This window comes from Saimiri boliviensis, chromosome 9, assembly GCF_048565385.1.
Source record: "Saimiri boliviensis isolate mSaiBol1 chromosome 9, mSaiBol1.pri, whole genome shotgun sequence".
NCBI classification, from domain to species: Eukaryota; Metazoa; Chordata; class Mammalia; order Primates; family Cebidae; genus Saimiri; species Saimiri boliviensis.
The window spans coordinates 99489157-99515502 of record NC_133457.1 but is presented as its reverse complement, the minus strand read 5'-3'; the positions used below and the strand labels follow the sequence as shown (position 1 = coordinate 99515502).

Below are 26346 nucleotides of genomic sequence, written 5' to 3'. Positions count from 1 at the left end.
GTGAATTTACCTAAACCTTACAACATCCTTTTGGAAAGGAGAGCATGTTATTTCCTCTATTTTACAGATAAGAAAATCGAAGCAGGCCGGGCGCGGTAGCTCAAGCCTGTAATCCCAGCACTTTGGGAGGCCAAGGCGGGTGGATCATGAGGTCAAGAGATAGAGACCATCCTGGTCAACATGGTGAAACACCGTCTCTACTAAAAATACAAAAAAGTAGCTGGGCATGGTGGCACATGCCTGTAATCCGAGCTACTCAGGAGGCTGAGGCAGGAGAATTGCCTGAACCCAGGAGGCGGAGGTTGCGGTGAGCCGAGATCGCGCCATTGCACTCCAACCTGGGTAACAAGAGCGAAACTCCGTCTAAAAAAATTAAGCCAGGCACAGTGGCTCACGCCTGTAATCCCAGCACTTTGGGAGGCCGAGGCTGGTGGATCACGAGGTCAAGAGATCGAGACCATCCTGGTCAACATGGTGAAACCCCATCTCTACTAATACACAAAAAATCAGCTGGGCATGGTGGCTCCTGCCTGTAATCCCAGCTACTCAGGAGGCTGAGGCAGGAGAATTGCCTGAACCCAGGAGCTGGAGGTTGTGGTGAGCCGAGATCGCGCCATTGCACTCCAACCTGGGTAACAAGAGCGAAACTCCATCTCAAAAAAAGAAGTCGAAGCATAGGGTAATATTCCTGGCTAGATGCAGTGGCTCACTCCTGCAATCCCAGCACATTGGGAGGCCAAGGCAGATCACCTGAGGTCAGGAGTTCAATACCAGCCTGGCCAACATGGTGAAACCCCATCTCTACAAAAAATACAAAAATTAGCTGGGCTTGGTAATGGGTACCTGTAATTCTTGCTACTTGGGAGGCTGAGGCAGAATTACTTGAACCTGGGACGTGGAGGTTACAGTGAGCTGAGATAGTGCTGCTGCACTCCAGCCTGGGTGAAAGTGAAACTGTCTCAAAAAAAAAAAAAAGTATTTCTGAAACATTCTTTTTTTTTTTTTTTTGAGACGGGGTTTTGCTCTTGTTACCCAGGCTGGAGTGCAATGGCGCGATCTCGGCTCACCGCAACCTCCACCTCCTGGGTTCAGGCAATTCTCCTGCCTCAGCCTCCTGAGTAGCTGGGATTACAGGCACGCGCCACCATGCCCAGCTAATTTTTTGTATTTTTAGTAGAGACGGGGTTTCACCATGTTGACCAGGATGGTCTCAATCTCTTGACCTTGTGATCCACCCGCCTCGGCCTCCCAAAGTGCTGGGATTACAGGCTTGAGCCACCGCGCCCAGTCTCTGAAACATTCTTGTTAGTCTTGCCTTATTTTTTCCTCTTTTTGTCTTGTCAGCCAATATTTTCCCTTCTCTAGTGATGGATTTGGGAAGGAGGAGGAAACTGAAACGCTGCTATTGTTGAGTGACTGCAGCAGAGAGACTGGACATTTGATCAGTGGAACTGAACATGGTTATGGTTTTATGAGTTGTCCTGGACATTTGGTCATCATTTTTGCTTTTCTTTGGAAATAGTAAAAATTGTAGAAAGCTACCCTGTACTTTAGAAAATTAGAAAAAAAATTGTGGTAAGATACATATAATGAAATTTACCTTTTAAACTTTTTAAGTGTACAGTTCTGTGGTATTGAGTGCATTTACATTCTTGTGCCATTTTTACCACCCTCATCCACAGAATTTGTTTCATTCTATAAAACTGAAACTCTTAGGGCCAGGTGTGGTGACTCATGCCTATAATCCCAGCACTTTGGGAGGCTGAGGTGTGTGGATCACGAGATCAGGAGTTCGAGACCAGCTTGGCTAACATGGTGAAACCCCGTCTCTACTAAAAATAGAAAAAGTTAGCCATGAACCTGTAATCCCAGCTACTTGGGAGGCTGAGGCAGGAGAATCACTTGAACCAGGGAGGCAGAGGTTGCAGTGAGCCGAGATTGCACCACTGCACTCCAGCCTGGGTGACAGGGCAAAACTCTCTCTCTCTCTCTCTCAAAAAAAAAAACCAAAAACCAAAAAAATAAAAATATGAAACTCCGAACCTATTAACTCTCGAGTCTTTTCTCCCCAACCCCTGGCAGCCACCGTTCTACTTTCTGTCTCTGTGAGTTTTAACTACTCTGTGTACCTCATGTAAGTGGAATCATACAGTATTTGACTCTTATGACTGCTTATTTCATTTAGCATAATGTCCTCAAGGTTCATCCATGTAGCATGTGTCAGAATTTTCTGTCTTTTTTTTTGGAGACAGGGCCTTGCTTTGTCACGCAGGCTGGAGTGTAGTGGCTCAATCATAGCTCACTGCAGCCTTGACCTCATGGGCTCAAGCGATCCTCCCACCTCAGCCTTCTGAGTAGATGGGACCACAGGGATGCACCACCACACCAGGCGAGTTTTTTTTTCTTCTTTGTAGAGATGGGGTCTCCTTATGTTGCCCAGGCTGGTGTTGAACTCCTGGGCTCAAGCAGTCCTGTTGTCCTGGCCTCCCAAAGTGCTGGGATTACAGGCATGAGTCACTGTGTCTAGCCTGTTTAATTTGTGAGGAATTGTCCTACTGTTTTCCACAGCAGATATACTGTTTTACATTCTCACCAGCAGTGCACAAGGGTTCCAGTTTCACTACATCCTTGAAACACTTGTTATTTTCTGGTTTTTGTTTGTTTTTGAGACAAAATCTTGCTCTGTCACCCAGGCTGGAGTGCAGTGGCCCAATCACAGCTCACTGCAACCTCAACTTCTGGGCTCAGTGATCCTCTCATCTTAGCCTCCCAAGTTGCTGGGAGTACAGGTGTGTGCCACCACACCCAGCTAATTTTTAAAATTTTTAGTAGAGAGGAGGTCTTGCTTTGTTGCCCAGGCTGGTCTCAAAATTCTGAGCACAAGTGATCCTCCTGCCTTGGCCTCTAGAAGTAGTAGGATTATACACGTATGAATCACCACACATAGCCTTATTTTCTCTTTTTTGACAATAGACATTCTAATGGGTATGAAGTTGTATCTCATTATAGTATTGATTTACATTTCTCTAGTGACTAGTGATATTGGGCATCTTTTCATGTTCTTAATAGCCATTTGTATATTTTCTTTGGAGAAGTGTCCAAGGTACAAGTCCTTTGCCTGTTTTTCAAGCGAGTTTTTGGTAATCAAGTTGTAGTTGTTCTATATATATGTATATACATACACGAATATATATAAAGAACTATATATATATATGTGTGTGTGTATATATATATGTAAGTATATGTGTATATATGTGTGTATGTGTATATATATATATGTATATATACACATAAACATTTTTATTTTTATTTTTTGAGACGGGATTTTGCTGTCACTCAAGCTGGAGTGTGGTGGCACGATCTCAGCCTGCTGCAGCCTCTGCCTCTGTGGTTCACGTGGTTCTCCTGCCTCAGTCTCCTGAGTAGCTTGAATCATAGGTGTGTACTCCCCACGCCCAGCTAATTTTTGTATTTTTAGTAGAGATGGAGATTTGCCATGTTGGCCAGGCTGGTCTTGAACTCTTGACCTCAGGTGATCCACCTGCCTCTGCCTCCAGAAATGCAGGGATTATAGGAATGAGCCACCACACTTGGCAAGTTTTAAAATATATTTTGAATATCAATCCCTCATCAGATATAGGATTTGCATGTATTGTTTCTATCCTAGGGGTTGCTTTTTCACTCTGTTGATACCATTCTTCTTCTTATTTTTTTTTTTTTTTTGAGGTGGAGTTTTGCTCTTGTTGTCCATGTTGGAGTGCAATGGTGTGATCTTGGCTCACCGCAACCTCTACTTCCCAGGTTCAAGCTGTTCTCCTGCCTCAGCCTCCCGAACAGCTGGGATTGCAGGCATGTGCCACCATGCCTGGCTAATTTTTTGTGTTTTTAGTAGAGACGGGGTTTCTCCATAGTGGTCGTGCTGGTCTCGAACTCCCAACCTCAGGTGATCTGCCCGCCTGGGCCTCCCAAAGTGCTGGGATTTTAGTTGTGAGCCACAGCACCTGGCTGATACTATTCTTTGGTACACAAAAGTTTTTAATTTTGATGAAGTCCAACCTATTTTTTTCTTTTATTGCCTACTCTTTTTTTTTTTTTTTTTGAGAGAGTGTCTTGTTTTGTCATGTAGGCTGGAGTGCAGTGGCACAATTTAGATTCACTACAGCTTCTGCGTCCTGGGTTCAAGCAGTTCTCCTACCTCAGTAGAAGAACTGAACCTACTGCTCCTAAGTAGCTGGGATTATAGGCATGTACTGGCTAATTTTTGTATTTTTCGTAGAGAAGGAGTTTTGCCATGTTGGCCAGGCTGGTCTCGAACTCCTGGCCTCAAGTGATCCGCCTGCCTCAGCCTTCCAAAGTGCTGGGATTACAGGTGTGAGCCACCGTGCCTGGCCTATTGTCTACTTTTTAAATGTTATAGCCAATAAATCATTGCAAAATCCAATGTCGTGAAGCCATTCCCTTAAGTTTTCTTTTAAAAGTTTTATTTTAGATCCTACATTACGGTCTTTTACTCATTTCGAGTTAATTTGTGTACATGTTAAAAGATTTTACTATATTTTGCCGGGCACGGTGGCTCAAGCCTGTAATCCCAGCACTTTGGGAGGCCGAGGCGGGTGGATCACAAGGTCAAGAGATCGAGACCATCCTGGTCAACATGGTGAAACCCCGTCTCTACTAAAAATACAAAAAATTAGCTGGGCATGGTGGCGCATGCCTGTAATCTCAGCTACTCAGGAGGCTGAGGCAGGAGAATTGCCTGAACCCAGGATGCAGAGGTTGCGGTGAGCCGAGATCACGCCGTTGCACTCCAGCCTGGGTAACAAGAGCGAAACTCTGTCTCAAAAAAAAAAAAAAATATATATATATATATATATATATATATATTTTACTGTATTTTATCAGCTGTTTTCTTTGTGGCTGCCCTGGGATTACAGTGAACATCTTAATTCATTAACAGTCTTGTTTGGATTAATACCAACTTGATTTCAGTAATATGTAGACTTTCTTTCTGTATAACTCTGTTCCTTCCCCAACATTGTGGTGTTATTGCCATCTAAATTATATCTTTATACGTTATATGCCTACCAATGTAGATTTATGATTATTTCTTCTTGTAGTTGTCTTTTAAATTAGAAAAATAAAAAGAATTACAAATAAAAAGTCCATTTATACTGTACTTTTTTCTTTTCTTTTCTTTTTGAGATGTAGTCTTGCTCTGTATCCTAGGCTGGAGTGCAGTGGCACGATCTTGCTCACTGCAATCTCTGCCTCCCAGGTCCCGGTTCAAGCAATTCTTCTACCTCAGCCTCCCAAGTAGCTGGGATTACAGGCATGAGCCACCATACCCAGGTAATTTTTGTATTTTTTAGTAGAGACGGGGTTTTACCATGTTGGCCAGTCTGGTCTTGAACTCCTGACCTCATGATCTGCCTGCCTCAGCCTCCCAAAGTGCTGGGATTACAGTCGTGAGCCACCGTGCCCAGCCTATACTGTACTTTTTATTTACCTAAGCAGTTACCTTTACCAGTCTACTTTATTTCTTCATGTAGATTTAGTTATTCTTTAGTTTTAACTTTCATTTCAGCCGGAAGGTCTTCCCTTATTCTTGCAGGGCAGGTCTGCTATTAACAAATTCTTTCCATTTTGTTTATCTGGGAAGTCTTCATTTTTTTTTTTTTCTTCACTTTTGAATAATAGTTTTGCTGGATATAGAATTCTTGTTTGAAAATCTTTGTCTTTTTGCGTTTTCACATTTTTCTGGCTGCTACAGTTTCTGAGAAGAAATCAGCTGTTAATGTTCTTCTGGGTGCCTTGTATGTGATGAGTTTTTTTTTTTTTTTTTTTTTGAGACAGAGTTTCGCTGTTGTTACCCAGGCTGGAGTGCAATGGCACGATCTCGGCTCACCGCAACCTCCGCCTCCTGGGTTCAAGCAATTCTCCTGCCTCAGCCTCCCGAGTAGCTGGGACTACAGGCACGTGCCACCATGCCCAGCTAATTTTTGTGTTTTTAGTAGAGACAGGGTTTCACCATGCTGACCAGGATAGTCTCGATCTCTTGACCTCGTGATCCACCTGCCTCAGCCTCCCAAAGTGCTGGGATTATAGGCGTGAGCCACCGCGCCCGGCGTGATGAGTTTTTCTCTTGCTCCTTTAAAGAATCTGTCTTTGTTTCTTGGCGGCTTGCGTATGATGTGTCTGTGGCTCCCTTTGTGTTTATTGTATTTGGAATTAGTAGATCTTTTTGGATTCCTAAATTACTATTTTCCGTTATGTTTGGGATGTTTTCTGCCATTATTCAAATATTTTTCTGTTATTTTCTTTCCTTCTGAGACTCTCATTATATGTGTATTGGTATGTTTGATGGTGTCCCATAATCTGAGGCTGTTAAATTTGTTCTTTTTTTTTTTCTTTTCATTTTGAGGCTGTTAATTTCTTTATTGTTTTTTCTTTCCATTTCTCAGACTGGATAATCTAAATTGATCTGTTTTCAAGACCACTGATTTTTTTTGTTTGTTTTTTGTTTTATAAGAGGGAGTCTCACTCTGTTACCCAAGCTGGAGTGCAATGGCATGGTGTCCACTCACTACAACCTCTGCCTCCTGGGTTCAAGTGATTCTCCTGCCTCAGCCTCACAAGTAGTTGGGTAGTTGGGACTATAGGGATGTACCACTACACCCAGCTAATTTTTGTATTTTTGGTAGAGATGGGGTTTCACTATGTTGGCTAGGCTGGTCTCGAATTCCTAACCTTGTGATCCACCTTCCTCAGCCTCCCAAAGTGCTGGTATCATAGGCAGGAGCCACTGTACCTGGCCTAAGACCACTGATTCTTTTCTTCTGCCCGTTCAAATCTGCTGTTGAGCCCCTCTAATGAATTTATTATTTTATTTTATTTTATTTTTTAATTTTGTCTTTAAAATTTATTTTCATAATTCTCTTTTCTGTTTTTTTATTTTTACTGGCAAGGACAAATGAATTTTTAATTTTAGTTATTGGACTTTTCAGTTCTAGAATTAGTTTATTCTGTCTTTAAAAAAATAACTTCTCTTTCTGTTGATACTCTCTTTGGTGAGATGTTGTTCTCATACTTTCCTTTTTTGTTGTTGAAAACTGGACATTTAAAATAATGTGGCAACTCTGGAAATCAAATTGTTTCCCTTCCCAAGGTTGTTGTATTTTTGTTTAGTGACTTCTCTGAATTGATTCTGTAGTCTGTATTCTTTGTTGTTTGTGGCCACCGAAGTCTCTGCTTACATGGCTTAGTGGTCAGGTAATGATTTAACTAATTTCTTTAAATTTCTTGAAATTTGACTCTCCCTGCCTGGAAGCAGTGAGTATCCCAGTTTTTGCTGTGGGCCTCGGTGTGCGTGTTGGGATGCACCTGTAACACTCTGCCAGGCATTTGACAGCTCTACCTTAATCTTCACTTCCTGCTGTGCAGAACCTCAAGGTCAACCACAAGTAAGAGATGTTTTTAGGTCTTTCCTGAGGATGTGCACAGCTTTGGGTATGTGCACAGACCTGGGTATGTTCATGGGTTCCTAGACGCCCAGGAATATGTTGAGGCCTTTCTTTTTTTTTTTTTTTTTTTGAGACAGAGTTTCGCTCTTGTTACCCAGGCTGGAGTGCAATGGCGCGACCTCGGCTCACCGCAACCTCCGCCTCCTGGGTTCAGGCAATTCTCCTGCCTCAGCCTCCTGAGTAGCTGGGATTACAGGCACGTGCCACCATGCCCAGCTAATTTTTTTGTATTTTTAGTAGAGACGGGGTTTCACCATGTTGACCAGGATGGTCTCGATCTCTCGACCTCGTGATCCACCCGCCTCGGCCTCCCAAAGTGCTGGGATTACAGGCTTGAGCCACCGCGCCCGGCCTTGTTGAGGCCTTTCTAACCACCTGTGGACATCTCATTCCCCAGGTTTTCCTTTAAAGCTTTTTGGTTAGCTTTTTGTTTTCTCCACCTGTTATTCACTGCATGAAGTCAAACAGTTACCTCTATTTGTTTTCAACTTGTGCTGCTGGGGAAAAGATTTTCTCATACTGGGTGAGTTCTAAGACAGTCTTGAAATAGGGCCTTCTAAAGAATTATCAGGCAGATCAAATAATGCCAGTTCTTTGTAAGACTTTGATGAACATTATCCCCATTCTGGAGTCAACTTTTCTCCCAGAGGAGACTAGTTCCTTTTAGTGGTTGCTGCTATTTAGAAACCAGATCTGGGTGCTACATGTGCTCATTGCTACTGGAGTGTCAAGGTCTACAGGCCCTATCAGGATGCGGGTAGGATATATATCTGTGTCTATATATACACATAAACATGCCTGTATCTTTTGCTTTATATATTAAAAGCCCACACCAGTTATTCTTAATCCATTCTAATACCACTGTGGAAATATCCTTTTGCATTATAGTATGCCACTTTGTAACTGGAAGGAAAATTTGTTACCAGAGTATCAAACTGTTGTTTGGACTATGGATTTGAATTAGTATCCATGACGTTCAGAATACAGGCACCACTGGTGATTATATACAGTGGATTTCATGTTTATAATTGATTTTCATTTTTCACAGATTCTATATTTGTGAACTCACCTAGTTGCTAAAATTTATTTGAAACCCCAAAATCAATACTCATGGCACTTTTGTAGTCATTTGTGGAGATTTGCAGAGGGGTGAGAGATTTGAGCTGCCAATGTGCATGTTCCTAGCTGAGATGGGATAACAGTCTGCCTTCTTGTTTTAGTTTTTTTTTTTGTTTGTTTTTTTTAGACAGTCTTGCACTGTTGCCTGGGCTGGAGTGCAATGGCATGATCTCTGCCCACTGCAACATCCACCTCCCAGGTTCAAGTGATTCTCCTTGCCTGAGCCTCCCAAGTAGCTGGAATTACAGGTGCCCGCCACCACGCCCAGCTAATCTTTTTGTATTTTTAGTAGAGATGGGGTTTCACTATCTTGGCCAGGTTGGTCTTGAACTTCTGACCTCATGATCTGCTAGCCTCAGCGTCCCAAAGTGCTGGGATTACAGGTGTGAGCCACTGAGCTCAGCCTTCAGTTTTCATACTGTAAACAAGTATTCTTTTCATGGTCTTTTTAGTGGATATTTTTCATATTTTTGTGCTTCAGTTGGTGAACCCCTTCTTTAAAATGTCCTCCAACTGTAGTATGAAAATGTTGTCTAGCATTGCTGAGTACAAGAAGGCCACAATGTACCTTATGGAAAAATATTTATTAAATTTTGTTAAGGAGTGAGTTATCATGTTGTTGGCTGTCAGTTGTGTTAATGTATCAACAATGTATATTAAATAGGATGTCTTTCCGCAGAAACCCATAAAACAAGGTCATATATTGATTGCTTGATGAATGCTGTGACCAGAGGCTTGTAGGAACCTAAGACTGGCATTTTCTTTAGAAGCAATGGTTTCATATTTGCTAACTCAGTGTTTGTGGTGATTTTATGGTGAATAACTAGAATCCACTACACCTGTAAATCTTTTTCTAGCTCATGAATGAGCCAAGGAAAATACTATGTATCTTACAAAACCGCATGTAAAAACACGCCTTTCAGTGGACTGATTAAAGGTTGGTCAATCCAAGAGGTGGTATGTCAAATCACTGCAATTAACAAATGCATGGGAAACAAAAACATGAAGCCTCTCTTAAAAATTTTGGTTTTGAAGTGTTGACAAGGCAAAATGACAATAAAACGAGTTCCCACTTAGTAACAGTGCATTTATCCTAAGATAAAGGAATGTTTTTTGCCATTGGAAATGGCTATAAATGTTTTTTGACCTTGGGAGAAGTTGAGGTGTGCTAATTGTTTTATAGGCCTAATATATTAATACCTTAAGAGAGAGATAAGTACTTCCACAGATTTATATTTATAGATGAAGTGTTGGAAGAGGTGGAAAAGAAAAAGGACTGAATAGAGGCTGACATGGTGGCTCATGCCTGTAATCCCAGCACTTTGGAAGGCTGTGGCAGGCAGATCATCTGAGTACCAGCCTGGCCAACATGTTGAAACCCGTCTCTACTGAAAATACAAAAATTAGCTGGGCATGGCAGCTATTGCCTGTAATCCCAGCTATTCAGCAGGCTGAGGCAGGAGAATTGCTTGAACCTGGGAGGCAGAGGTTGCAGTGAGCAGAGATTACACCACTGCACTCCAGCGTGGGTAACAGAGAGAGACTCTGTCTCAAAAAATATATATATTTCTAGAGGCCAGCTTCCGGTTCTACTGACTCTACCCAGTCTTTTTTTTCTTTTGAGACGGAGTCTGTGTTGCCCAGGCTGGAGTGCAGTGGCACAGTCTTGGCTCACTGCAACCTCCATCTCCCAAGTTTAAGCAATTCTCCTGCCTCAGCCTCCTTAGTACCTGGGATTACAGGCACCTGCCCCCATGCCTGGCTAATTTTTGTATTTTTAGTAGAGATGAGGTTTAACCATGTTGGCCAGGCTCGTTCAAACTCCTGACCTCAGGTGATCTGCCAGCCTTGATTTCCCAAAAGGCTGGGATTACAGACCTGAGCCACCTTGCCTGGCCTAGAGAGATTTCTTGAAGCTCTTAAGTTTTTGGTTTGAGTTGGAGTGAAGAGGAGAGTCCCAGAGGAAATTGCCTCAAGGCAGTTAGCTTGTATGGAGTGGAGCAGTGATTCCCAAACCAGAGAATCTGAGTCAGGTTTTTGAAATTGCTAAGTGGGGAACACAGTAAGTATTATGAGTTTAGAGGGGTCCAGTTGTTAAAGACCCGTAAGGATTAGGGGTTTAGGTTTCAATGAAGAGGTCCTTGGAACTACTGCAAGCTTTTGAGAAAGGGAATGAATGCTAGGTTCCAAACAATATTTTAAGAAAATGGTTCTTGCTTCTCTGACAGTTTGCTGGGGAAAGTGGGGCTTGCACAATTTGGTAACAGTTGTTCATAACAATGATGCCTTTGTGTATGATTTTCTGTTATCAAAGTGGTTTTAGAAACGTTCCTGGGAACACTCCTGTGAGATATGTTTTATTATTCCCATTTTTCATAAATGAAAATGGAGGCCCAGATTGTTGAGTAACCAGTTCACTGCTATTTGATGGAAGATTTGGGATTACAGTTTCTGCTACACTTTAGCGGTTTCAATTAAGAATTTGGACAAGAATTGTCGTAGGATTGGAGAAGGAAAGAACAGCTGATTGTTCCTTTCGTCTAGTAAGAACTGATTTAAAAGTATTGGCGTAAGACCAACGGGGGCCAAAATTACAGAGAAAAATTTTGTTGACATTGGAAATAATAACATGATGAAATTCTTCAGAAAATCTTGCAAAAGTGTGCATTGTTTCAACTTGTAATTTCCTCTTGCCCCCGCAGCCCTCCCACCCCCTGCCTTTGGCCCTGAATCTGAAGCTGTTTCCTCCTATTCCATACTTAACATTTTTAGGACAGGAACATCTGACATTGAATGATTCTGGCAAATCTGTCAGTGTTGGTAAAACAAAACACCAGTGACTGTCTCTCATTTGGAAAACCATTTCAACCGATCAAACCTCAGCTCAAATAAAATATTTTTAGCTCCACTTTTCATTTGAAATGTAAGATGCTGTAAGTGGCAATTATACAGTTTTAGAACCGTGAGACACTGTAGAAAGCATCTGTAGGTTTAAAAATCGAATGCCTTTTTCCACCCCACCTCTACTTGTTTCTGACTACTCAAAGAAATGGAGATTCAGATTCAGCTTAATATTGTGCTGAATGTACTGCAAGGTACATTTGTTAATTTTAAGGAAAATCCTGAGAAATAGGGATTTTGTCTTTATTTTTGATAAAAAGAGAAAACCAAGGCTCACAGAGGTGTTCAATACGTAGATTCTGAACAGTGCTTTCTGCCTGTAAGTGTGTGGCACTTTCCACAATATGCTGTTTTAATTGGTTCCAGACTAGGTCATACAGTGTTAGAACTAGAGGGTACCTTGCAGATACTCTCTTTAGCCTTTCATCCTATAAATGAGCATGGATTCTAGAGTTGGGTTGCCTGGGTTCTTGTCTTAATACTGCTGTTAGAACTATGTGACTTTGCGAGGTTGCTTATCCTCTCCATACTTCAGTTTCCTTTTTTTGTGTAAATGGAATAATTGTATATCTAGGTCATTAGTGGTGATTGTGAAGTTTAAGTGAGTTCATATATGTAACGTACCAGAAAAGTGCCTGCTATCAAGTGCTTATTAGGTATTACTGATCATTGCTGTGAGGAAACTGAATGTCATAGAGGTTAAATTACTTGAAAAGATAAATTAGAGTAGCTGAATTTAAACTCCTAGTACAGTTGTCCCTGTTGTCCCTCAGTGTCCCTGGGGGATTGGTTCCAGGACCTCCCTTGGATACCAAAATCCATGGATGCTCAAGTCCTTGATAGGAGGTGGCATAGTATGTGCATATAACCTATATGTATCCTCCCATGTACTTTAAATAATCTCCAGATTACTTACATTTAATATAATGTAGGTGCTATGTAAATAGTTGTTATACTGTATTATTTAGGGAATAATGACAAGAAAAAAAAGTCTACATGTTTAGTATGGCTTTTTTTTTTTTTTTTTTTTTTTTGAAACAGAGTCTGTTGCCCAGGCTGGAGTGCAGTGGCACAGTCTCTGCTCATTTGCAACCTTTGCCTCCTGGGTTCAAGCAAGTCTTGTGCTTTAGCCTCCTGAGTATCTGGGACTGCAGGTATATGCCACCATGCCTGGCATATTTTTTCCTGAATATTTTAATCTGTGGGTGGCCGAATCCATGGATGCAGAACCCATAGCTATGGAGGGCCGACTGTATTGTACATTATACTTGGCAAAGGATTTTCAAGCAATTTAATCCGGTCCTCATTATGGTCCTATAACATCTACAGGTCAAGTGAAGAAAACCCTCAGATCCCTAGAGTTGGTTCCTAAAATAAAAATTTCCAGTGCTATGTATATGGCTATCATTTATACAGTGGAATGTATTTCAGATTCATAAAATAAAGCAAATTCATAAAATAAAGCAGACTTCTCATTTAGCAAGACAGAGCTCTCAGCCTAGCCTCTCACTTTGGCCAAGAGACCTTTCTGAAGTGAGCTTCTGTTAGAGGGAAAATGTGAATCTCAGTTTTAGCTTGAACAGTCATTTAATCTCTTTTGTCTTGGAAATCAAGTTGCCCATGTGTGTTTTCCCACTGTAAAACTTCTCCCCTAGTTTCCTCTTCATTTTGGGGATGATGATGATTCCAGCATTGCTTACTATAAAGGGATTCTGTGAAGATCAGGTAAGTCAGTGTTTATGAAAACACACTGTAGCCTGGGCGTGGTGGCTCACCCCTGTAATCCTAGCACTTTGGGACGCCAAGGTGGGTGGATCACCTGAGGTCAGGAGTTCAAGACCAGCCTTGCCAACTTGGAGAAACCGTGTCTCTACTAAAAATACAAAATTAGCTGGATATGGTAGCACGTGCTCGTAGTCCCAGCTATTTGGGAGACTGAGGCAGAAGAATCACTTGAACCTGGGAGGAGAAGGTTGCAGTGAGCCAAGATCATTGAACTTCAGCCTGGGCAACAAGAGTGAAACTCCATCTCAAAAATAAAAAAGGAAAGAAAGGAAAACACATTGTAAGCCAGGCACAGCATTGCAAGCCCAGGCATCAGGCATTTGAGGCTGTAGTGTTAGCACCATGACTAGGCACTGCACTCCAGCAGCCTGGGCAACATAGTGAAACCCTGTCTCTTTAAAAAAAAAAAAAAAAAGGATGGGCACAGTGGCTTACATCTATAATCCCAGCACTTTGAGAGGCCGAGGTGGGTGGATAGCTGAGGTCAGCAGTTTGAGACCAGCCTGGCCAACATGGTAAAACCCTGTCTTTAATAAAAATACAAAAATTAGACAGGTGTGGTGGCTCACTCCTATAGTCACAAGGATTGTTTGAACCCGGGAGGTGGAGGTTTCAGTGAGCCGAGGTTGTACCACTGCATTCATGTCTAGGCAACAGAGCAAGCAAGACTCAGCCTCAAAAAAAGAAAAAAAAAAGACATTGCAAACTGTAACTTGAATTATAATCTAATTGTAAAGTGCCAGAAGTCTGCTTATTTTGTTTCTCTTCCCAGAAGGAGTCCATGGCCACTGCTTGAGTCACCTATTACCAGAATTATTTTAGTCTGTGGAACCAGTAGTAGGCAGTGGTATATCTTATCTTTGGAGAGATGAGCATGTGGAGACTTGGTCTTGGTCCCATTTTGGAAGTTCTTCATTCATGTGATACCCCATTCTGGCAGGATTTCTAAACTTAGATACTAAAGACCAGGTCTGGAATGGTCCTGAGTGCAGTCGCTTCTGTCCTTGTGGAATTAGAGTGTGCCACCCTCCTGGCATGTGGCTGCAACCCAGCTACGATATTGTGAGAGAAGAAATATATATTTGGTCCTTATCCCTGGTTCCTGGCACAAAGCTCTTTTTTTTTTTCGAGACAGAGTTTCACTCTTGTTACCCAGGCTGGAGTGCAATGGCGCGATCTTGGCTCACCACAACCTCTGCCTCCTGGGTTCAGGCAATTCTCCTGCCTCAACCTCCTGAGTAGCTGGGATTACAGGCACGCGCCACCATGCCCAGCTAATTTTTTGTATTTTTAGTAGAGACGGGGTTTCACCATGTTGATCAGGATGGTCTCGATCTCTTGACCTGGTGATCCACCAGCGTTGGCCTCCCAAAGTGCTAGGATTACAGGCTTGAGCCACTGTGCCCGGCCTTGCACAGAGCTCTTGAAACCCTTGCAGAGTGATAGGGGTGAGAGGAGTGTCTTTTGTTATTTATAATAAGTCCCTTTCAACCATACCTGAGTTTATGGGTGTTTTTTTTTTTTTGTATAGTTGGGGGTCTCACTTTGTTGCCCAGGCTGGTTTTGACCTCCTGGGTTCAAGCAATCCTGCTTTGGCCTCTCAGAAGTGCTGAGATAATAGGACTTGATTAGTGCTGATTAGGCCTCTCAGAAGTGCTGAGATAATAGGACTTGAAGGCAGGAGCTTCTATGCCCTGCTGTGAGTTTTTGTTAATGAGGTGACTTAGAGATACTGAAGGTACTTAGGTACTAAAGGCCAGGTCTGGAATGGTCTTTGGAGGGTAGAGGCTGGTTGCTGGAGGAATAAATATGTATGAGTAGAAGGTTGGAACTTTTAGCTTCTCCCACTCCTTCCTAACTTTTGGAAGGGGAGAGGGGCTGGAGATTGAGCTAATCACCAATGGTTAGTGATAGCCAATCATATCTATGTAATGAAGCCTCCATAGAAATCCTTGGGTTTGGAGAGCTTCTGGGTTGGTAAACATATCGAAATGTAGGGAGGTTGGCACACCCGGAGACCAAGCTCTCACCCCATACCTCATCTTTTGCATCACTTCCATTTGGCTGTTCCTGAAGTGTATCCTTTGTAATAAACTGGTAAGTTCTTCATTCATGTGGTACCCCATTCTGGCAGGATTTCTAAAGTTAGGTGCTAAAGACCAAGTCTGGAATGGTCCTGAGTGCAGTTGTTTCTGTCCCTGTGGAATTAGAGTGTGCCACCCTCCTGGCATGTTGGCTGCAACCCAGATATGATATTATGAGAGAAGAAATATATAATTGATCTTTATCCCTGGCTCCTGGCACAGAGCTCTTGAAACCCTTGCAGAGTGATAGGGGTTAGAGGAGGTAAGTAAGTGCCTCCCTGAGTTGTTGTGCCATTCTAGCAAATTACTGAATCTGAGGAGGCAGTTGTGGGAATCCCCAATTTATAGACAAGTTGGACAAAAGTGTGAATAACCTGGGGATTCACTACTTGTGATTGGAGTCTGAAGTAGGGGACAGGCACGCGCCTGTAATCCAGCTACTTGGGAGGCTGAGGCAGGAGAATCGCTTGAACCCGGGATGTGGAGATTGTGGTGAGCTGAGATTGCGCCATTGCATTCCAGCCTGGGCAACAAGAGCAAAACTCCATCTCCAAAAAAAAAAGAAGTGTGGGACAATCCTGTTGGAGCTGTGAGGCCTCTGCTGTCTCCAGGCAGTTAGTGTAAGAATTAAGTTAAATTGTAGGACACCCAGTTGGTGTCTGCAGAGAATTGGAGAATTGCTTGGTGTGGGGACCCCCTGCCCCTGGTGTCAGAAGTGGAGTGTTGAGTATAGAAAAAAGATTTTTTCATCTTTACCAGAAGTTCTCTGAACCCTGTCGTTTAGAATTTTTATGGAGGCTTATTGTTGGCATGATTGATTAAATCATTGGGTACTGGTGATTGGCTCAGTCTCTAATCCCTCTAGTCTCCTGGAGGTGGGGATGCCGTGAGGGAGTTCTAACCCTCTACTCCTGTGGTTGGTCCCTCTGGCAACCAGCCTCCATCCTGCATGAATCACCTTATTAGCGTAAACTCAGGTATGGTTGACAGGGGCTTATTATGAGTTACAGACACCCCCATCACTCAGAAATTCCAAGGGTTTTAGGAGCTCTGTGCCAGGAACTAAAGATGAAGACCAAATATGTATTTCTAATTATATTACAATGTCACAGGTACGTTGTATCCTTTATACATGCCTTCCATGTAGGATTTAGTATGATTTACATTCCTGACAGATTATTTCTTTCTTTCCCTAGAGGAATCAGACTAGCATATCCCAGTGGGTTCCAGTATGCAGCCGATTGTTACCTGTGTCTCCTACTCAAGGACAGTGGGGCAGGGCTCTGTCTGGCACTCCCCAGGTAAGATTTGTTGCTCTTTGGCTTAGTATTTTCAAAAGAAAACCTGAATGTTTATGTGCAAATGTCATGTATTTATAGATTAGCCAACCAAATTGTGTGATGGAAAAAAACCTCATGAGACCACTCTGGGTCTCTGTGGTGTCAGCTTAGGACTGATTCCTAAAGTATGGTGTCTAGGGCGTTGCTTCTAAATACCCTAGCAGTGGAACTTAGCCTAGGATACCATGCTACAGTCTGATGATTTTTACTGTTAGGGAGTTTTTCCAGATATTCATCTCAGAGTTAACCTTTTTCAGTTTTCTTTTTGTAGCCACCTTGTGCTGCTTTTATCTGTGCGTGAGAATTATTTCTTTTTCCTTTATATGAATATAAAATCCAAGAAACAATTATTTGAAATATTCATTTACCATTGACAACCTAATTCATTATAATGTAGTTTACCTTGGACCTTGCATGAGAAGTTTTTTCCCTCCTGATTTTTGTTAATACTTTTAGTAATAAGGGAAATAAAAATCACCTACAACTTCAAATATGAAAACATATTTTCTTTTTTTTTTTGAGACGGAGTTTCACTCTTGTTACCCAGGCTGGAGTGCAATGGCGCGATCTCGGCTCACCGCAACCTCCGCCTCCTGGGTTCAGGCAATTCTCCTGCCTCAGCCTCCTGAGTAGGTCGGATTACAGGCATGTGCCACCATGCCCAGCTACTTTTTTGTATTTTTAGTAAGGACGGGGTTTCACCATGTTGACCAGGATGGTCTCGATCTCTTGACCCTGTGATCCACCCGCCTCGGCCTCCCAAAGTGCTGGGATTACAGGCTTGAGCCACCGTGCCCGGCCCATGAAAACATATTTTCATCTCTGCTAGTACTTTTTCAGCCCTCGTGTGGGGGTGTGGATGTGGATGTGTGGACGTGTAATTTTATTCCTGGAGTACCCTAACAAATGGCCACAGAATTTTATATTCTGGTACCTTTTCATTTATTAGAATGGACATTATTCATATTGTTTCGATAGATTCGTAAATAAAAATTTAGTGGCCACATATTTTACTTACTTAGCCTTTGACATGAAAATCATTTCTTTTTTTTTTTTTTTTTGGCCATTGTAAGCTTTACTTTTCTTACCATTGTCTTAGCACATACTTTTTTCTTAATTTTATTTTTTATTTTTTGAGGTGGAGTCTTGCTCTGTTGCCCAGGCTGGAGTGCAATGGCATAATTTTGGCTCACCGCAACCTCCACCTCCTGGGTTCAAGCAATTCTCCTCTTGAGTAGCTGGGACTACAGGTACATGTCACCATGCCTGGCTAATTTTTTATATTTTTAGTAGAGACGAGGTTTCACCGTGTTAGCCAAGATGATTTCGATCTCTTGACCTCATGATCCCCCTACTCAGCCTCCTAAAGTGCTGGGATTACAGGTGTGAGCCATTGTACCCCACCTTTTTCTTACTTTTAATTATCTATTAAATCCCTTTTCTCCCCCACCCCATTAAATTCCTAGGAAGGCATACTTTGGGTTAAAAGAGTGTGAGCAATTTGCCTCTTCAAAAGGTTGTTTTAATTTATGCTGCCACCAGCAATGTATATATAACTAGTTTTTCATTATTACCTCCCTCAATGAGTTTTTTTTTTTAACTTAAATAAATGGATAGAAGATGTTACCTTGTTTTACCTTGTATTTCTTTGTTTAGCTCTCAGGGCTATACATTTTTTCTGTGTTGATCAGTTGTTTTCAGTTTGTGAAAATTGTATGCTTATAGCATTTCTCCATTCATCTATTGGGAACTCATTTTTCTTACCAATTTATGATTTTTACCTGTAGCCTTTAACTTTCTTTTTCATATTTGATGCAATTAAAAATGTTTGCTGCCGGGTGCGGTGGCTCAAGCCTGTAATCCCAGCACTTTGGGAGGCCGAGGCGGGCGGATCACGAGGTCAAGAGATCGAGACCATCCTGGTCAACATGGTGAAACACTGTCTCTACTAAAAATACAAAAAATTAGCTGGGCATGGTGGCGCGTGCCTGTAATCCCAGCTACTCAGGAGGCTGAGGCAGGAGAATTGCCTGAACCCAGGAGGCGGAGGTTGCAGTGAGCCAAGATCGCGCCATTGCACTCCAGCCTGGGTAACAAGAGCGAAACTCCGTCTCAAAAAAAAAAAAAAAAAATGTTTGCTATATGTAATTGTATGTATTATGTAATTTATTTATGTAACTTATATGTAAAATCTACCTTCAAATTCCCTCCAATTAATGTGTAAGCCTTGCCCTTCTGAGGATGTCTTGTTTTTTTCCTGTATTTCCTGGTCTTTTCACTATGCCTGGCACACTGTAGTCACTAAGTGTATGTTGAATGAATGGAGAATATGCATGCAGAAGAGGCATCTACTTTGGGTAGTTATGCAGGTATTTCTTTTCAGAGTTGGGGCTGTGTTCTGTTATTTTTTTGTATAAAATTTTAATTTATTTGTGTGTGCGTAGATGGTAGGGGAAAAGAAGTCGTTATATGAATCTCTGACCTGTGTCCTACTCTTTGGGTCAGTAAATGTTTCTTGAGTACCTAATATGTACTGGGTACTATATTAGCCTCTGGTACAACATTATAGCAAAGCATTTATGTAAATAACTCAAGGTGATTTATCTCATGCTGACCAGATGTAATTTTAGTCATTGTAAATAAACTGGATCTTTTGTCATATCAACTGTAACTTACTGGAGTATCTTCCAAATCTTTGAGGTCCCCTGGTTGGAAACTTCTGCTTCAGAATGGCATCCTCAGGCATATATCTCACATGGAGGAACATTTGGCTCAGAATGAGGAATAATTTTATTAATTAGAATTGTGTGTAATGGGATGTGTGGGCTGCATTTTCACATAGTAAATTTACTCTTACTAGAAATATTCAGGCAGTGGTGGGATGAATGTATGTCAAGGTCCTGACATAAAGGAATCCTTCCTTGGACGAGTGGTAGTATCAGGTATCTGTAAGATAATGTCCAATGCTATAATCCTATTATTGTTTTCAAAGAGCTAACAATATTGTATTTGTAGCTTTGTCTTTTCTATTTTTTCTTTTTTTTGGTTTGTGTCTGCAGCTTTGTCTTAAATAGCCTCTTGAAGTTCTGTCTACTTAAAAAATATTTTTTAAATTTTGAAATAATTTTAGACAGAGTTGTGAAAGTAGTAGCATTCCCAAATAGCCTTCATCTGGCTTCCCCTAATGTTAACATCTTACATAACCATGGTGCAGTTAATGAAACCAGGAAATTAACATTGAAATAATACTATTAATTAGTCTATTTGTTCCAATTTTGCCAAGTTTTTTTTCATAAAGGTCCTTTTTTGGTCTGTGATAACAAATCCACTTGTCATATGTTCTTAGTCTTCTCTGATCTGTTACATTTTAATCTTTTTTTAAGACAAGAATTTCACTCTGTTGTCCACGCTGGAGTGTAGTGGCACTATCTTGGCTCACTGAAACCTCTGCCTCCTGGGTTCAAGTGATCCTCTCACCTCAGCTTCCCAAGTAGCTGGGATTACACATGTGTGCCACCACACACCTGGCTGAGTTTTGTATTTTTAGTACAGATGGGGTTTTACCATTTGGTGAACAGGCTGGTCTCAAACTCCTGACTTCAAGTGATCCACCCATCTTGGCCTCCCAAAGTGCTGGGAATATAGGCATGAACCACTGTGCCTGGCCACATTTTCTTATTCTTTTTATTCTTAAGATTTAGACACTTTTGAAGAGTTGGTTATTTGTAGAATGTTTCTCAGTTTAGTTTGTGTAATATTTTCTTTTTTCTTTATTTTATTTTATTATTTATTTATTTATTTGAGACAAGAGTTTCACTTTGTCACCCATGCTGGAGTGCAGGGTGCGATCTCAGCTCACTGCAACCTCTGCCGCCTGTTCAAGTGATTCTTTTGCATCGCCTCCCAAGTAACTGGGAGTACAGATGCCTGTCACCACACCTAGCTAATTTTTGCTTTATTTTTTTGAGATGGAATTCTCGCTTTATCACCAGGCTGGAGCGCAGTGGTGCGATCTCGGCTCACTGCACCTTCACCTCCTGGGTTCAAGTGATTCCCTTGCCTCAGCCTTCCAAGTAGCTGGGACTACTGGTGCGCGCCACCATGCCTGGCTAATTTTTTGTATTTTAGTAGAGACCGGGTTTCGCCGTATTGGCTAGGATGGTCTCAACCTCCTGACCTCGTGATCTGCATGCCTCGACCGCCCAAAGTGCTGGGATTATAGGTGTGAGCCATCACACCAGCCCTCCTATTTCATCTTGCTCTGTTGCCAAGACTGGAGTACGTGGTGTGGTAATGGCCCACTGCAACCTTGACCTCCTAGGCTCAAGAGATCCTCCTGTGGGGGATCCAACAGAGCAGCCGGGACCACAAAGATCCAGCTACTCTGGATTTTTTGTAGAGATGGGGTCTCATTATGTTGCTTAGGCTGATCTCAAATTCCTGGCCTCAAACGATCCTCCCACCTTGGCCTCCAAAAGTGTTGAGATTACAGGCGTGAGCCACTGTGCCTGGGCTATTTGTTCCTATTTTAGAAATTAGGACACAAAGGCTCAAAGAAGTAAAGTTCATTAAGGACTAGAATATGCACTCAAAGCTATGTTCTATTCCCTATATCAAGCTTCCTTCAAAAGCCTGAGTAGAGTTCAACAATAGGCTTATGCACGCTGGTACCCAGAGATCTTGATTTCTAAATACTACTCTCCAATAAAAGGAATCAGGGCCAGGCACAGTGGCTCACACCTGTAATCCCAACACTCTGGGAGGCCAAAGTGGGCAGATCACGAGGTCAAGAGATTGAGACCATCCTGGCCAACATGGTGAAACCCTGTCTCTACTAAAAATACAAAAATTAGCTGGGCGTGGTGGTGAGCACCTGTAGTCCCAGCTAGTCAGGAGGCTGAGGCAGGAGAATTGCTTGAACCTGGGAGGTGAAAGTTGCAGTGAGCCCAGATAGTGCCACTACACTCCACCCTGTTGAGAGAACAAGACTCTGTCTCAAAAAAAAACCCAAAAATCCAGAATGTATATATAAAATAGAAGAGTATGCAGCCTTAAGAAAAGAAGGAAATCCTGTCATGTGCTACAACATAGATGAACCTTGAGGACATTATGCTAAGTGAAATAAGCATAAGCCAGTTATAAAAGAACAAAAATGTATGATTCCACTCACATGAAATATCCTAAAGTAGTCAGAATCATAGAAACAAGGCTGGGGGCAGTGGCTCACACCTGTAATCCCAGCACTCTGGTAGGCCAAGTTGGGCAGATCACTTGAGGTCATAAGTTTGAGACCAGCTTGGCCAACATAGTGAAACCCCCTCTCTACTAAAAATACAAAAGTTAGCCAGGCATGGTGGTGAGCACCTGTGATCCCAGCTACTTGGGAGGCTAATGCAGAATTGCTTAAACCTGGGAGTGGAGGTTGCAGTGAGCGGAGATCACACCACTGCACTCCAGCCTGGGTGACAGAGTGAAACTCCATCTGAAAAAAAAAAAAATTACAGAAACAGAAAGTAGAAAAGTGGGATGAGAAGAGAATTAATGTTTAGCATAGTTTTGTAATATGAAAAAGTTTCTAGAGATCTCTTGCAAAACAATATGGATATACTTAGCATTACTGAACTGTACACTTTAAAACAGTTATTACAATAAATTTAATGGTATATATTTATTACCACAATTAAAATATTTATTTTTATTTATATCATTTTAAAAAAACCAATGATTGCTAAAATTAGTAAGCAAAAGTATAGTGAGAAATAGATATTTGCACAGTCTCCAAGTATCTCCTGACAAGATACTTACTAATTACAAAGGGAAAATACTAACTTTAGAGCACAGGAACCCGACAAATACCGATTTAGCCAAGTAGCAAAAGTTGTAAGACCTACTAGCATTATGTATCCCCTGATATGATGCACCAAGAAGGGAATAACAACATTTTTGCCAAAAATGCATAACCTCAATCTCCTAAGAAAATATTAGAAAGGCCTGGCATGGTGGCTTATGCCTATAACCCCAGCATTTTGGGAGGCCAAGGCGGGCGGATCACCTGAGGTCAGGAGTTTGAGACCAGCCTGGCTGACATGGTGAAACCCTGGCTCGCACTTTTGGAGGCTAAGGTGGGAGGATCGTTTGAGGCCAGGAATTTGAGACCAGCCAAAGCAACATAGTGAGACCCAATCTCTACAAAAATCCAGAGTAGCTGGATCTTTGTGGTCCCAGCTACTCTGTGGGATCTCCCACAGGAGGATCCCTTGAGCCTGGGAGGTCAAGGTTGCAGTGGGCCATGACCACACCACGTATTCCAGTCTTGGCAACAGAGCAAGACCCTGTCTCCAAAAAAATAAAAAATGAAATGGGAGGGCTGGTGTGGTGGCTCATGCCTGTAATGCCAGCACTTTGGGAGGCTGAGGCAGGCTGATCACTTGAGGTCAGGAGTTTGAGACTAGCCTGGCCAAGATGGTCAAACCCCATCTCTCCTAAAGAAATATAAAAAATTCTGCAGCCAGTTAAGCCGACTGGCTTCCTTTCGTCATAGGGGCCCAGTGTGCAATGGCTGCAAACAGCAGCTTCCTTGGTAGTGTAATGCAGCCTGTTTCTTGTATGGGTTGCTCTAAGGGATTTTAGAGACAAGACTTTCAGACGTATGTTCATGTCTCTGACCTTGTACTACCCCAGTGTAGGCTCTAAACAGGCATGCAAGGTGCCTTTGGAAAACCACAGGGCACTGTGGCCAAGGTTCACAATGGCCAAGTTATCATGTCCAACTGGGTGCACAAAGCTGCAGAACAAGGAGCATGTGATTGAGGCTCTGCACAGGGCCAAGTTCAAGTTCCCTGGCTGCCAGAAGATCCACATTTCAAAGAGGTGGGGATTCACCAAGTTCAATACCGATGAATTTGAAGACATGGTGGCTGAGAAGCGGCTCATCCCAGATGGCTGTGGGGTTAAGTACATCCCCAATTGTGGCCCTCTGGACAAGTGGCAGGCCCTGCATTCATGAGGGCTTCCACTGTGCTGCCCCATCTTAATATTCACCAGTAAATTTACTTACTGTCAAAAAAAAAAACAAAACAAAAATTAGCTGGTGTGGTGGCACTTGTCTGTAATCCCAGCTATTTGGGAGGCTGAGGCAGGAGAATTACTTGAACTCAGGAGGTGAAGGTTGCAGTGAGCCGAGGTCATGCCACTGCACTCCAGCCTGGGCAACAGTGAGACTCCATCTAAAAAAAAATAGAAGAAAATATAGTATCTATAAGATTGTCATGAGATAACATAAGTAAAACACCAAGCATGTAGGTAGGTACTGGGCATATAGGAGATCTTCAGTAGGTTGCAACTGCTGTTTTTGTTGCTATTTATGTTCCTGTTACTTGGGAAAGTTTCTTCTCCTTGCTGTATGAAACGAAACTAAAAAAAAAAAAAATTTGGTGTCCTAAAATTACCTTTACCAAGTAGCAACCTCTCCCTTGGTCTTAGTTTCCTCATCTGTGAAGTGAAAAGGTTGGACCAGAATATCTTTGAGATTTCTTCCAACTTAAGTGTTGTTATTCTGAGTTACTCTTTAGTTCTTCAGTTGCCTTTTCTCCAAGCTAAACAGCCTAAATTCCTTTTGACCTTTCCACTAGGACCTTTTATTCATCCCTTTGATCATTCCTGTGGTTCTTTTTTTGGACCTTCTCCAAAGTTGTCTTCTTTGAAAAAAAAAAATCCACCTAGTTTTTATTGAGTAGTGAGTTCCTGCCCAGAATGATCTTGAGCGTTGGAACAGAAAATGAAAGATGGAGAAGATGGGCTGTCTCCTCTTGGAGCTTACAGTTGCTAAAAGGACCAGACGCACACACCTGTGGTATTCAAGGATTGCTTGAATTCCTCCCAGCACCCCCTTTCTACTTCTCTGCCTCTGTCATTCTTTTTTATCTTTATTTTTATATTTTGAGACAGAGTCTTGCTCTATCACCCAGGCTGGAGTGCAGTGGCGCGATCTCGGCTTACTGCAATGTCTGCTTCCTGGGTTCAAGAGATTTCTCCTACCTCAGCCTCCTGAGTAGCTGGGATTACAGGCATATACCACCATGTCTGGCTAAGTTTTGTATTTTTAGTAGAGATGGGGTTTTAACCATGTTGGCCAGACTCGTCTTGAACTCTTGTCCTCAAGTGATCTACCTACCTCGGCCTACAAAAGTGTTGGGATTACAGGTGTGAGCCACTGTGCCCAGGCCATGTTGTTTTTATAGTAATAGTTTATTCGTTTTCCTTGTTGTATAGTATTTTATTATGTGAATATACCACAGTTCCTTTATCTGTTAATTCTCTTGATGAATATTTGAATTGTTTGAGGCTTTTATGAATAGTATTGCTATGAACATTCTTGTATGTGTTTTTTTGGTGAGGATATGTACACATTTCTATTGGGATATGTACTTAGAAATGGAATTGCTGAGTCTTATAGGATGTATATACATTCAGCTTTGGTAGATACTGCCAAATATTCTTCCAAAGTGATTGTACCATTTTATACTACTATGAGCAGTGTGTGAGTTATCATAGGCTTACATCCTTGCTAATACTGGGGTTGTGTTTGTTTGTTTATTTGTGGTGAGTGACCTTTTCAGCATTTTTAGAATGTGACATTCAGTTCTTTTTCTTGTGTGGTAAATCTTCTTTCTCTTCTTCACAAGATTATGAGCTCCTTGAGAAAAGGGATTCTGTTTGTATCCCAAAACCTGACACAAGGGCTGGCATATTGTGGGCATTAAGTAGAGGTTGGCTGAATGAAGCATACGTGTGTGGACAAGAACAGAGAGGAAATAATCAAAGAAAAATTGTACAGGTTAGGGTGCAGTGCACTATACTTGGTAATATACCTAATTCTTAATCCTCATGTATCATTTTGGTAGTGGTGATAGAAATAAGCAATAATTAAATACATAATTATAAATTATAATGAATACCCTGAAGTTAAGTGAACAGGCTACCTCTGTGGTAGAGAATAATGGAACGATAACCTATTTTTAGAGAAAGCCTCTTTGAAAAGGTGACATTTGAGTATTTCAGAGTATTTTTTCTCTTTTACAAAAATTTATTTATTTTATTGAGACAGGATCTTGCTGTTGCCCACGTGGGAGTGCAGTGGTGCAGTCTTGGCTCACTGCAACCTCCACCTCCTGGGCTCAAGCAATCTTCCAAGTTCAGTCTCTCAAGTAGCCGGGATTACTCAGGCACAGACCACCATGCTGGGCTAATTTTTGTTTAGGTTTTTGGGTAGAGACGGGGGTTTGCCATGTTGGCCAGGCTAGTCTGTAACTCTTGGGCTCTGGCAACCCACCCACCTCAGCCTCCCAAAGTATTGGGAGTGCAGGCGTAAGCCACCACGCCCAGGCTATTGATATTTTTTAATCTAAGCAAAGGAAAAATTGAGGTCTTTAAGGGCTGAGTGAATTTTCTGTGTGAAGTGCAAGGGCAAGAATGAGTAGTATAAAAAAGTAAATGTGTGTGTTCATAAGTGTGTAGGTGTGGAGAAATTAGATGTACTTGATACTGGATACATAGGTACTTCAGTAGTTCAATATAGTGTGAAATGTTACAAACCAC

General features: G+C 41.9%; 1 protein-coding gene and 1 non-coding gene across 4 annotated transcripts in view; both read left to right on the top strand.

Annotated features, from left to right (window-relative positions):
- UQCC1 (ubiquinol-cytochrome c reductase complex assembly factor 1) overlaps positions 1 to 26346 on the top strand; it is a 109660-nt gene that overhangs the window by 1915 nt on the left and 81399 nt on the right. For 2 of the 3 annotated variants that reach the window (XM_074406430.1, XM_074406431.1), the window contains exons 2-3: positions 13196 to 13265; positions 16606 to 16710. In XM_074406430.1, the coding sequence (XP_074262531.1) occupies positions 13215 to 13265; positions 16606 to 16710 (156 nt within the window). In that variant the 5' untranslated portion in view covers positions 13196 to 13214. The remainder of the gene's footprint in view (positions 1 to 13195; positions 13266 to 16605; positions 16711 to 26346) is intronic. The other variant, XM_003932026.4, reaches the window with a different exon arrangement.
- On the top strand, positions 23252 to 23387 carry LOC120367988 (small nucleolar RNA SNORA70). Its single transcript, XR_005582220.1, has one exon. It is a non-coding gene; the product is annotated as a small nucleolar RNA SNORA70 (small nucleolar RNA).